At 38.0% G+C, this 13,118-nt stretch overlaps 3 protein-coding genes across 3 annotated transcripts in view; 2 read left to right on the forward strand and 1 right to left on the reverse strand.

Moving 5' to 3' along the window:
* The window catches only part of LOC107741418 (semaphorin-4B-like), a 15,389-nt gene extending 4,337 nt beyond the window's left edge, over positions 1-11,052 (forward strand). Inside the window, exons 3-15 of the mRNA XM_016554142.1 lie at positions 746-906; positions 988-1,050; positions 1,125-1,223; positions 2,079-2,190; positions 2,316-2,432; positions 5,699-5,844; positions 7,496-7,671; positions 8,091-8,241; positions 8,331-8,541; positions 8,628-8,743; positions 9,262-9,419; positions 9,518-9,597; positions 9,675-11,052. Coding sequence (XP_016409628.1) covers positions 746-906; positions 988-1,050; positions 1,125-1,223; positions 2,079-2,190; positions 2,316-2,432; positions 5,699-5,844; positions 7,496-7,671; positions 8,091-8,241; positions 8,331-8,541; positions 8,628-8,743; positions 9,262-9,419; positions 9,518-9,597; positions 9,675-10,474 — 2,390 coding nt within the window. The 3' untranslated portion in view covers positions 10,475-11,052. The remainder of the gene's footprint in view (positions 1-745; positions 907-987; positions 1,051-1,124; positions 1,224-2,078; positions 2,191-2,315; positions 2,433-5,698; positions 5,845-7,495; positions 7,672-8,090; positions 8,242-8,330; positions 8,542-8,627; positions 8,744-9,261; positions 9,420-9,517; positions 9,598-9,674) is intronic.
* On the reverse strand, positions 3,114-3,868 carry LOC107741419 (complement C3-like). Its single transcript, XM_016554143.1, has 4 exons — positions 3,789-3,868; positions 3,614-3,687; positions 3,392-3,539; positions 3,114-3,317 (listed from the first exon to the last, which is right to left on the reverse strand). Exons 2-4 carry the CDS (start codon positions 3,639-3,641, stop codon positions 3,173-3,175), a joined length of 321 nt encoding a protein of 106 aa, XP_016409629.1. The 5' UTR covers positions 3,642-3,687; positions 3,789-3,868; the 3' UTR covers positions 3,114-3,172.
* A 1,258-nt stretch (positions 11,053-12,310) lies between the features above and the next one.
* LOC107741420 (DNA-directed RNA polymerase II subunit GRINL1A-like) overlaps positions 12,311-13,118 on the forward strand; it is a 23,751-nt gene continuing 22,943 nt past the window's right edge. The window contains exon 1 of the mRNA XM_016554144.1: positions 12,311-12,507. The gene's annotated coding sequence lies outside the window, so the exon portion shown is untranslated. The remainder of the gene's footprint in view (positions 12,508-13,118) is intronic.

Here is a 13,118-nt window from a genome sequence, read left to right on the forward strand (position 1 = left end):
TGTGGACAAATTACCATGTAGTGGAAATGTATTATTCATGGTAGTGCCAGAAATGAAGAAAAAACATTGTGTTATTATGATCACAAAAGCAGTAATGAGCAATGTATTCTGTAGAAGAAGCTCTGCTGGCCCAGATTCTCTCAGACTTCCACTCATCTGAAATAATTTAGCTCAATTTTAGGGCTACTTGAACTGCCATGATGTTTCTTGTTCCCGAAAAACCCATTACGAGACTGTTCCAAATGTTGCGTTCACTCATCTTAGCCAAACACAGGAGAGTTTAATCCTTGATTGTACACATTTACAAGAGCTATTAGAACCATTTGCAAACCCTGGCTGGTGTACTGTATCAGAATAACAGCCATACTCATTAATCATTTGAGGTTGAAAATGCAAATGTAATGGTTGTAATCAGAACAAAATGGCTTGTAAAGTTTTATATGAGTAAACACTGACGTTAGTGACCTCTGTGCCTTGCCAGGAAAACCTTCTGGACATGCAAACCAACGTAATTTTAAAGGGTTGGTTTGTGTGCCAAGTTTTTGTAGTTTTGAAGGTGCATTCCATGTGAGGAATGCAGGATGAATTTTGAATGTACTGTAAGAATTTATATATATATATATATATATATATATAATGTATAAATGTGAAATGTGCTTTTTCAGATAGTGTGCATTTTTGTTCTTTTTATGAAGTGATTTTAAGCTGCATGTTTAAAGTAATATTTTTGACTGTGTGTGTTCAGATGCAGAAGGACGATCAGTGAGAGAGTTCTCTGTGGATGCTGTGTATAACTATTCAGCCCTTCTGCTGAGCCCAGATGAAAACAAAATCTACGTGGGAGCCAGGGAGAACATATTCTCTCTCAGCCTGGACAATATCAGTGTGACGTATCTACAGAAAACAGTACGTGTATACAAGAATGTTTGTAGTAGTGTGTAGGAGTTCATTTTGATGTTACTCAGCCTTGTTTTGCATCTTTTGCAGCTCACATGGAGCACTCCAGAAAAGAAGAGGCAAGAGTGTATCTTTAAGGGAAAGGACCCCCAGGTACATGTGTGTTGTGGTGATTGCTAATATAAATGTGAAACAATATATTATAATCTGTCGCTTATGTGTTTCAGACTGATTGTTTCAACTACATCAAGATTTTACTGCGTCTGAACAGCACACACCTGTATGTGTGTGGAACATATGCCTTCAGTCCCAGCTGTGCTTACATTGTGAGACTTTTTTTTTTCTCTTTGTGATGTTCAGTGATATTTATGTTTATCCATGATAAAGAATAGAAAAAAATTTAGTAATCAGGTAAAAAGTAATAATATAAAAGTAAAGGTAAAACAAATTATCTGATATTTTATAAGACTTTTTGACCTTTACACACAGTCATGAAGGTTTGTAGACATACTGTCTGATACAGTTTATCATGTTTTTTTCCCATTTGTTGGTTAAAAGACATGACTTTTATTTCGCATTTATCATAACATTTTAATAAGCAGTTAAATAATAATAAAAAATTACAATCTATTTAATTATGCATTCAAGTCATTGTATATTTAAATTACATTTTTTTTTATCATATGTTACCCTGGACCACAAAACCAGTCATAAGGGTCAATATTTTTAAATAGAGATTTACACATTATCTGAAAGCTGAATAAATAAGCTTTCCATTGATGTATGGTTTGTTAGGATAGGACAATATTTGGCCGAAATAAAACTATTTGAAAATCTGGAATTTGAAGGTGCAAGAAAATCGCCTTTAAAGTTGTCCAAATGAAGTTCTTAGCAATGCATATTACTATTCAAAAACTAAGTTTTGATATATTTACGGTAGGAAATTTACAAAATATCTTCATGGAACATGATCTTTATGTAGTATCCTAATGATTTTTGGCATAAAAGAAAAATCAATAATTTTGACCCATACAATGTTTTTTTGGCTATTGCTACAAATATACCCCAGCGACTTAAGACTGGTTTTGTGGTCCAGGGTCACATATCATTGACCCATTTGTTTAAGTGTTTGGTGTCATTTGTTCTAACTGTTTCTCCATGTTTTCCTGGAAATTTTGTAGAACATTTCAAGTTTTTCTCTGGAAAGAGATGAAAAGGGGGAACACGTTATGGAGGATGGACGTGGACGCTGTCCATTTAATCCAGAATACAGATCTACAGCTATTACAGTGGGTAAGAAAAACTCATGCAAAAACAATGCAATCATTTTGTTTGAACTTCATACATAAACATCATTAAGTTTGATGAACATGGTGATTTACTGTTAATAAGCACTTGTATGTTTTGTTGTGTTACAGATGGGGAACTGTACACTGCTACTGTCAGTAACTTCCAGGGAAATGAACCCACCATATATAGGAGTCTAGGGTCTGGCACCCCTCTCAAAACGGAGAACTCTCTCAACTGGCTCCAGGGTAAATATATACAAACACACACTTCCTCACAAGGGACTTCTTAGAAGATAAATATCTAAAAATAAATGCCAACATCACTGATTACAGAACTCTGCTTTCTCACGCATGTTGAAAACAAATGATTATTGACTGATACTGAGGTTAAATAAACAGATACAAATAGGGCTGCACGATTAATCGAATGCGATTGTCATGCGCATTTTGTTAGTAAAGCCGGTTCTGTAATCAGCAGGAAATCATCATCACGTGCTTTCAGATGGAGCAGAATTTACTACACATAGCCGTAGTTCACTGACAAGTTACGCAAAAAAATCGCAGACGATTTTATTGCGCGATTACGAAATCGAAGAAATCGTTTGCGATAATGACAGCTGTTTGCATAGCTTCTCAGTGAACTACGGCTCTGTGAAGTAAATGCTGCTCCATCTGAAAGCATGTGAAAATACCACATTTAATAACATATTTTTACTCCAAACTCACTTCATAACGTCAGTCGAGTGTTTGAAATAAATCCTTCTGTGAGATGATGTGGCTTCTTACACAGAATAAGGCACGCAACATATGTCATAGTATTGTTTTGTAACACTTTTATTTTTGATATACAGTATAATAGGACCTCAGGGTATTAGTTTCACATGAAGCAGTAAATAACTGGCTATTAGCATATCTTTGGTAGTTGTGTTTTTTTAATGCATGTGAAAATGCCGTAGACTCAAAATCCAGTTTTGCCAACATCTGTCTCAAGTCTGACAGCCGCTTTCTGTCAGTGCCTTTTCGAAGCTCTTCAGCGCGCCGCATTTCTCCTCCAGTGTGGATCCAGCCCCGCATTCAGACTCGGATGGCCAGCGCTCGACCCATGTGTCCTTACCCAACATATACACATACCTGCGAGAGAAAACAACCGAATTATGAAAGACGAACCATAACATGTAAATTTTCAGTGCTATTTCACTACTCACTTGTTGGACGTGCTCCCTCCATGCCAAACATCAGTGATGGGCCCAATGATCAGATAGTCCTGACCCTCTCTCAAACCAAGTCCTGTCCTACAGCTTGCATGAGAGAGGAACATCCTCTTTTCATTCCCGTTCAGGCCTTCCTCTGTCCCTACACAAACACAAATGGAGATCCATGAGCCAGTTTGCTGGGTACGTGAGAAAATCTGACTCTAGTAGACGTACCCTCTTTGATAACCTGCACAATCTCCATCTCATACTGGTCGTAGTTACTCTGGCTGACGCTGATCAGTTTGACCCTGTAGGCTGAAGAAAAGACATATTTATTGACGAGATCATGACGTGACATCATGATTGCTTCCGCCAAAAAACACATTGATTTAACAGAAGAAACACTCACCATGGTGTAATCCATTGCACACTGCAGCCTTCCTCTGTTCCTCACTGTAAGACGAGGAGTCTTCTTTCATCACACAACAGTCACCTATGAAAAAAGCTTTATAACTGCTTTATAACTGGTTAAAGGTAAGAAGTTGATTGAAAACACAAAGTTAGTCCAGCTAAACTGACCCTGTGAGCAGCGACACACATTGTCTTTGCAGATCTGATCAAGCTGCTCTTTGTCTTCTGGAGGAGAGTAGAACCTGCTACAACGTTTATCTGAAACAACAGAGACTGTAATCACAACAACACAATAAATAGCACTACATACTAACTAACTGGTAAATAAAACATAGATAAGTAGAGTTCATTTAGCAAGAAAGTAGTACTTCATTCTTTCTTATTTTACAAATAGAGTCCCTTGCAAGGAGATCATCCTTGTCTAATCATTGTCTAAATGTATTTATATCATCTATGGAAGGCATAGGACTATAAATTGCTCGTCCAATCATATCCCTCGGTCCGAGGGCTACGATAGGCTGACCTACCTGCCTGTCAGCGTATGTATTTGCACCCTGTTCGCGCAGACATGATACGTCATCAGCGCATTCCATTACGCTATTGCAGACCGAGCGAGAAGTCGTTAGTATTGTAAAATTATGAGCTTTGTACAGTAATGTTTTCTCACCGGTGATGAGGCATGAGGTCATCTGACAGCATTTTAACCCTCCACCAACGCCGTCTCTCGTAGTGTCGCTGGTTAGCCTCTGGTCTGCCTGTGCGTGTTTATGTGTTCTGGAGGAGGTGTGGCTTTGGAGAGTGATTTGCAGGGAGGGTGGGATCTTATGCTTTCAAAGCTAGCTTGCTATTGCTAGCCTCTCCGAAATCGCCTACCCTACCCTACCCTACTAATGTATTATTTAATGAAATTCCTGACTTTGGCCGTTGGTTTCTGTGCAGCATTTCACTCTCGACTCACACAGAAAAAGCACACAAGTTGCAAGAAATCAAGGTTAATGAAAACATGACATGAAATACAACACCTACAAATATCTGTGCACTTTCTTCACTGAGCTGAGTAGGGTTGCACGATTAATCGAATGCGATTGTCATGCGCATTTTGATAGTAATGCCGGTTCTGTAATCAGCAGGAACTCATCATCACGTGCTTTCAGATGGAGCAGCATTTACTACACATAGCCGTAGTTCACTGACAAGTTACGCAAAAAAAATCGCCGACGATTTTATTGCGCGATTATGAAATCAGAGAAATCGTTCGCGATAATGACAGCTGTTTGCATTGCTTCTCAGTGAACTACGGCTCTGTGAAGTAAATGCTGCTCCATCTGAAAGCATGTGAAAATACCACATTTAATAACATATTTTTACTCCAAACTCACTTCATAACGTCAGTCGAGTGTTTGAAATAAATCCTTCTGTGAGATGATGTGGCTTCTTACAGAGAATAAGGCACGCAACATATTTCATAGTATTTAAGCAGTGATAAAGGCATTGCATTATAAATATACTTTATTTTAATGAAAATTATAATAATCAGAACTCCGATAAAACGTATATTGTTGTAGTCGTGTGTTTATTAGTCACGTTGAATCAATGAAAGCAGTTGAATCTTCTGTTTATTCAGCTGCAGTGATAGGCATTTTCTGGGTTTCTTCTGCGAGGCGTATTTGGAGTTTCAGCGCGAGAGCGCCCTCTGGCCTTTGGATGGAGATTTACTGCTGATCACAGAACCGTGCTTCACTGAAAGATACGCATGATAATCGCAGCTTCTGTCGAATCGCGATCTCGATTCCATTTCGATTTATCATGCAGCCCTAGATACAAATTTGTTTTTTTGAATATGTTTTATGAAAGTGTTTATATTTGTTTGTTTGTTTGTGTGTGTGTGTGTGTGCTGTGGTCCATTAGACCCAGCGTTTGTTGGTTCTGCTTATATTACAGGTTCAGACAGCGAGAGAAGTGATGATCAGATCTACTTTTTCTTCAGCGAGATGGGGAAGGAGTTTGACTTCTTTGATAACACCATAGTGTCAAGGATTGCACGTGTGTGTAAGGTAAGATGGATTGTTGAAGCAGTTCACACAGTGTTGATAAAGTAAGCATAAACCTGAGAAAGAACATGGACTGACACACACATAGACAAATGCCAATATATACAATATCACTATGAATATTCGTATATTCTAAAGATTCCTCAGCTCATTCTGCTTTAGCTCTAAATGTCAACATAAAAATCTAAATGTTTCCTGGTGTTATTATAATGCGAAATCCATTGGTGCACATTATATTATAAAGTCTTAATAGTCAATTAAAATGTAGAGGCTTGGTTTCGCTCTGAAATAACTTGTCACCTATTAGACAATGTTAACCAAAAATTAAATAGCACCGTTTTAGAAAACTCATATTTAAGTCTATCTTCATTCTCTTTTTTTAAGAGAATGCTATTGAAAATTACAAACGATGGCAGAGACAGTAGCTATAAAGACATTGACTTAGGGGTAATTCACCACTGACAAGATGGGCTTTTTATAAAATTTGGCTGTCTATTCAGTAGAAAGGCGATTTTTGTTTCTTCTTTTTTTCAAAAATCGGTGCTACGTGACTATAGAAAATGTAGAAAAAGGGCTGTGGCATTCCCTTTTGCCCAAAAGGTATGGAAGTTTCAACACCCATTATGTACTGGACTCAGTCCGACTGTCCGAGGCCTGGGGGGACAAAAATGTAGAAGTATGGTCTGTAGGCCTGTCACGATAACAACTTTTTGTTGTGCGATATATTGCCCCAGAAATAATTGCGATAAGCGATATTATTGTCATTTTAAAGACCATTTTATGCCACTGAATATATAATCATAATGTAACAGCATAATAATGCAAGAAGGCCTACACACTTCCAAATGACAACAAACTTTTAATTTTTAAGAATATTTAGATCATGGAAATTAAGTATCAAAATATTAGATACCTTAAAAAAACCTGAATAAATAGTAAATAAACATTTTCTAACAAAAAGTGCAAAGTAACAAGTAGAAAAAAAGAAAAATGCACAAAGAACTTGTATGGAGATTTTTTTCCATCTACAGATTTTTCCCTGACCTTTTCTCTGTAAATTAAGGGTGAACAGATCCCTAAACAAGGCTATATCTGCAGATTAAACTTTTTTTGTAGAAGCATTTTTTAAAGTTTGAACTAGCACCTCATGACTACACCACGTTATGTTCGAGAAGCTGCAAAAGACACAGGCGCAAGTGGAATGTACAAAACATGGTGACATTACTTTTTAAGTAAATATAATGGGCGATATATTGCGTCACCAAAAATTATTGAGGTCGTGTACATATATTGCGCGATAAGTCGATATATTGATTATTGCGACAGACCCGCTCCCTGATGCTCCCTAAAACCCATGGGAGTACCATGATAATTGTTTTAGACATGTACTATGGTATTATTCTTTGAGATACCCTGGAGAATTATATAAATACTATTGTATATGAATATAATAATCATTCAGTATCATGTTATCACTATCTGATGCTGTACTATGGTACCACAACAGTTTTTTTTGTCTTTATTTTTGTCCAAATGCTCTGAAACCAGGACTGGAGTTCTGATGCCCCCTAGTGGTCTTTCAGAGTATTATAAATTATTGAGACTGTATGTTTGTTTGAAAGTGTTCATCATTTGTTTGTGTGTATGGCCTCAGGAGGATCAAGGTGGAGAGAGAGTCCTGCAGAAGAAATGGACCACATTTCTGAAAGCTCAACTCTTGTGTTTGCTACCGGACGATGGCTTTCCTTTCAACATCATACAAGATGTATATGTGCTTCCAGCCCAACGCAAGAAAAACACACTCCTCTATGCAGTCTTCACTTCTCAGTGGTGAGCAAAAAAAATGCAGAGGAGCTAGGGAAGATAAGCTTGAGTGGAGGGGATGTTTTTCATTATTTGATCATAAATAATTTTTTCATTTTTTTTTTTTCATTTTAAACTATTTGCAAATAATATTTTAAAATATGCATACATTCATACTTTTTTTTTTTTTTTTGAATGCCCAATGTTGAAAAAAAACAAAACGTTTCATGTCTTGTCACATTCTGTTAGGAATTACATCACGTAAATGACACCATATTTTCAATTCAAAATGGTGAAATTTGAGGAAAAATTTCAAGTAGTTTGCATCACTGGATATTATTGTCAATCGTTTAACATTTATTTCATAAAACAGTAGTCAAATATTAAATGTTTTGCTACTTCAGTCTATTCAAACTATTTCTAATTTGTTGCTATATGTTTTGTAGGAGTAAAGGTCTAGCAGGCAGTTCAGCAGTGTGTGCGTTCAGCATGGATCAGGTAGAAAAAGCGTTTTCTGGCCGTTACAAAGAGGTGAATCGAGAGACACAGCAGTGGTACACACACACTCACTCTGTACCTGAACCACGACCTGGAATGGTAAGATGACACCGACTCCAAATATACACTTTAACAGTTCTATAATGCAGGATCTTTGAGTTTCTGTGAATCTTTTTCCCTTTCTACAGTGTATTACTAATGCTTCAAGGCAGCTTGGAATAGACTCATCCCTTGATATGCCAGATAAGGTACTAAACTTTGTGAAAGACCACTTCCTGATGGACAGTCCTGTCAAAAGTCAGCCAGTGCTCTTCACACACTCTGTGCACTACACACAAATTGCTGTGCACTATGTGCAAGGCCTCCACGGAGCTTACGATGTGATGTTCATCGGCACAGGTATGTGGGTTTTTTGAGTGTTCAAGTTTCTGTGATTTCATTTATTTTTTAAAGAGCTGTTGATGTTATGCTCTGTGATTTGACAGATGATGGACGTTTGCAGAAAGCTGTGAATGTAGCCGGTATGATGCACATCATTGAGGAGATCCAACTGTTCCCAGAGCAACAACCTGTACAAAACATAGAGATGGATTCAACTAAGGTGTGTGCGTTTATGTGGTAACGCTTTACAAAAAGGTTCAATTGGTTACCGTTAGCTAATGCCTTGAATATCATGAACTAACAATGAACAATACTTTTACAGCATTTATTAATTTTGGTTAATGTTAATTTCTACATATACTAATATATTTTAGCATTTCAATTTCAAGAACATGAATTGACAGAAAGTGTTACTGTTTATACTTATGAAAGGGTGCATACCAGGTAACCGTTGAACACAGTTGTGCTGCTTCGTTTTTTGTGGAAACTGTGATGTTGGGTTACATTTGAGTTTTTCAATGAATGGAAAGTTGAAAATAACAGCATTCATTTGAAATAGAAATCTTTTGTGACATTTTAAAATGTCACTTTTGAAATATTTGTATTCAAATTTAAATTCGGAATAAAATTATTATTATTTTTTTTTTTATATTGTATGGTAGTGTATTTGACACTAAGCATGCTCCACAAAGCATTCGTTTCAGTCTCTTACTTTCAGTCCTCTCTCTCAACAAACAGGGTTTGTTATTTGTGTCGTCACACTCTGGTATTGTGCAGCTGCCAGTAGCAAACTGCAGTTTCCATAACAACTGTGGCGAGTGTGTTTTGGCCAGAGACCCATACTGTGCCTGGACAGGCACACACTGTACTGACGTCAAACATATCCCACCACTAAAGTAAGTCTTCTTTCTTTCCCTTTTTCCATCCAAATCATCTGTTGCATTAATCATTTTCAGTACAAATACCAATCTATACCTTCCTATGCATATTTCAGCCAATGGCAGCAGGATATCGAGAAGGCAGACACTTCAAAATGTAACCGCACAATGTTCAGTGTGGTGTCTGAGAGCTCAGGTAAACCTGCAAATCCCAACATATACAAGCATCTGTCATCCATCTGAATGTGTCATAACACCCATCTCTCTTTCTAGTGTTACCACGTTCTTTCCCAAGTTCCCAAGAATCTGCTTGCGAGCTCATTATCGTCCCAGCTAATACTCTTCGTCTGCTGCCCTGCAATCTTCGCTCCAACCATGCCCAAAGGAAATGGTCATATAAGCCAGATGTAGGCCACTTCCTGTTCCCAAGCCCGGATGGTGGGTTGGTAGTCAGCGGCCGGGCAGGCAGTGACGAGGTCTTCTCGTGTTGGTCAGAAGAACATGGCTTCAGGCAACTCTTGGCCAATTACTGTGTGAAGGCAGAGCCTTTATCTGAGACCACAACCAATACGGGGCGGATGGATGCACATCTTATAATCCAAAGCATTTCGTCTGACATCTTGTCCAGCGAATCGGTACACTCCGCTCAACTGCGCATAAAGACGTATGGCACAGAGCTGGCAGTAGTGTGTGTGCTGTTAGCTGTTTGTGTGCTTTCGTTCGGGCTGTCGGTAGCATATCGACACAGGGGCCAGATGAAGGAGGTACTGAGAGGAGGAGAACAAACTGGAGAAGCCCAAAAGAGCAAAGTCAGGCCTGGGGAGAGTTTACCCCTCAATACAAGTGTGCTTCCAACATCCCCATCCGACCACAAAAGCTACCAGACATTGGAGGAAAACTGTGGCTACATAATTGCTCCATCGGAGACAAGCATGCAGCACAACTCCAAGGAAGCACAGACACTCACCCAAACACCACAGAATGGCTTTAAAGAGAGTCATGTGGAAGTCAGTGACATTTGCCCTCGGCCACGAGTACGACTGGGCTCTGAGATCAGAGACTCTGTGGTTTAAAATGCTGATGATGTTTCCAATTAATTTACATAATTGACGCATTAACAGTCTAACACTCTTTATGTTCACTTGGTACATTCAATGGGCAGCTTTCATGAAGACAAAGCGTACTGAGCCCTGAGTACAAGAGAATAGATGGGACATGCTCAGTGTGTGTATTGCCAAACTATATTTGCTTAAGACAATGCCCTCAAATCTACTCGCACATCTACTTCACTCTTCAATGTTAAACTTTAAGTTATGACAGTTTATTTTGTTAATATGAGAAAGAGTGCTAATAAATTAAAGATCAGAAACAACAATCCAAGCTAGAGTGGACCAAATGGATGAACAGGAGAGAGAAGGGCAATAAGTAGACTAGAACTGGTGCTATTACCACTGCCAAGACAAAGAGTAATGATGCTTCACACAAGGTGAGAGGACTGTTCTATATATCTGTTTGTATTACTTTGCTGTTTTTGTGCAAAGGTTCAATGCATAAGTGTTTAATGGGGTACTTCAATTTTAAAATTTGCCTATGAAACCCATAACCCATACTCTGCAGTTTTTCATTATACCAGGATTAAACACCAGGCAGTTCAGACCTGTTAGCTTGTTAGTGTTATAGAACTTTCTAAACATTTTCTAAATCTGTTGTTATTTTTATTTGTTCCCTTTTTAAGATTCTATTTTTGGTCATTTTTTAATTTCTTAGTCCTTTTTGGGAAGTAGTATGTTTGTGTTTTCTATTCTGTTATTCAAATGTGTTCATGTTAGTAAAGTGCCTGGTGTTAAATAATGGTATGTGTATGGAAATATTAAATGTGGAGTAATAATGAAAAAAAATTTACTTTTAGATAAAATGTAGCATGTGTGTATGAGCATTAAGAAACTTTGTTTCTTAATACCTTTGAATGTACATTTGAGGAGTTATATGGAAATCTAAAGCACAAGCTTGAGATTCTGTTTTGCTTCACAGGTTGGTGGTTATTGTGTTTGGTATAGACATAGTCTAAACAGGCAAAACCAAGACAACGAAACTATTATAATATTACAGTATAAATAGTCTGCTTGGCATTTGGTAAAGAGATATTGGAGGAATGGTTAATACAGTGAGAAAAGAGCTCTAGTGGGGAAAAAGCTGAAAATGTCTGTACATTTGCAATCTGTTTTTTAGGTAAAAAGAAAGTTACGTTCAATTATGTGTGATCCAGACTTCAAACACACCCATGCACTAACATTGCTATTTTAGACTTCCGTTCCACTTGGAAAAATCTTTTTAATCCACATTAACCGTGACATGTTTGATGCTGTTTAATCATGCGTGACATTCCACTGTGTTTTCAGATTGTGTTTTGAATGGAAAATGTAAAGTAGATTGTGACCTTTTATACTTTGACACTGTTGTACTGATGTTTTACATTGTACATTCATGCACTTTATTTTTTTTTCTACCAGTATTTGTAAGCTGTAAATGAGGTAGGCCACTGTCAACATCCTGGTTTAATTTTGTAGCCACGGTTTGTACATTAATGAAGAGATGGAAATAGGTCTGAAAATGTGTCTCCACTGTCTGACATGCAAAATAAAATTTTGCATAAACTCAAACTTTCAGTCTGAGTATGTTTTTTGAATTGAATTTATTACATATGCCCAGTTGGGAGAAGAATCAGAATGCTTTTAATGAACGATTTCTCTTCTTGAAATAAGACCAATACATTCATTATACTGTGGCAGTATGAAAAAACGTGCGAGGATTTTTAATATGTTATGGCCGAGCGGAGGAGGGAAATCAATTATCCGGAAGTGAGGAAATGTGTATTTAAGGTGGAGCTGCAGGAGAGCGCAGCAGTAATTAGCAGATAGATGCAGGTCAGCTGAATCGAGTCAGACGCTGTTGCTGCATTGTGGAGACCTCGCTGTGTTTGTGCAGGGTGGATCGCTACGAGCGTGAGTTGCCGGGCGATCGTTTGAGTGTGCGTGCTGCACCTCCGGACACCAGCTGCAGAGCGAAGCAAGTCTCTTAAACTGACAAGTGCGAGCGGGATCTCAAGGTGAATTGCTGTTGTTCATCTCCTAAACCTCATGTTAAGAAAACTTCCCCCTGCCATTAGCGGCCAGCAATCCATTCGTATCTCAAAAACACACACGCTTTTTTTTGTCACACAAATATCGTATAACGTGCGCCCTTTCACAAAACATTTAACGTTAGTAATCCTTGCTGTTTGGTATTTGTATTATCTACAAATATAATCAAGTGTTTAATTGTTTAATGTGATCTAAGAATTCTATATTTAATGTTTTCTTCAGTGTTTCTTTTGTCTCTTGTTACTACTTTCTACACATTGGATCTTAAGGAGTGTTGAAGCTGCTGAGGTTTACATGCATCAGTGAAACTGCTACCCCAGAGGCACCTTCTTTTTTCTTTTCAATTTTATTATTTCCTTGTCATTGTTGGACTACAAAATCGGTAGAAAGACTATATTGGAACTTAGCCTTTTGAACTTTGGTGGTGTAACGGGGCTGACGAGACGTGAGACGTGCGGATCCATATGCAAGCTTTATTAAAGCAGAGAGGAGGTCAGAAACACAGGCAGGGTCGAACGGTGGCAAACAGGTATATGGCGGACAAGACACAAGAATAATCCTAGGGCTAGCGAAGGTC

This window comes from Sinocyclocheilus rhinocerous, unplaced genomic scaffold (genome assembly GCF_001515625.1).
Source record: "Sinocyclocheilus rhinocerous isolate Xijiao unplaced genomic scaffold, SAMN03320098_v1.1 scaffold1007, whole genome shotgun sequence".
Classification (NCBI taxonomy): Eukaryota; Metazoa; Chordata; class Actinopteri; order Cypriniformes; family Cyprinidae; genus Sinocyclocheilus; species Sinocyclocheilus rhinocerous.

What these genes read in the sequence shown, in the direction of transcription:
- LOC107741419 (XM_016554143.1), bottom strand. Translation starts at nt 3,641, where the DNA reads ATGGAGATTGTGCAGGTTATCAAAGAGG. An exon ending in TGTGCAGGTTATCAAAGAGG is followed by an intron (nt 3,540 to 3,613) that starts GTACGTCTACTA and finishes GTGTTTGTGTAG; the next exon opens with GGACAGAGGAAGGCCTGAAC. An exon ending in GGAGGGAGCACGTCCAACAA is followed by an intron (nt 3,318 to 3,391) that starts GTGAGTAGTGAA and finishes TTTCTCTCGCAG; the next exon opens with GTATGTGTATATGTTGGGTA.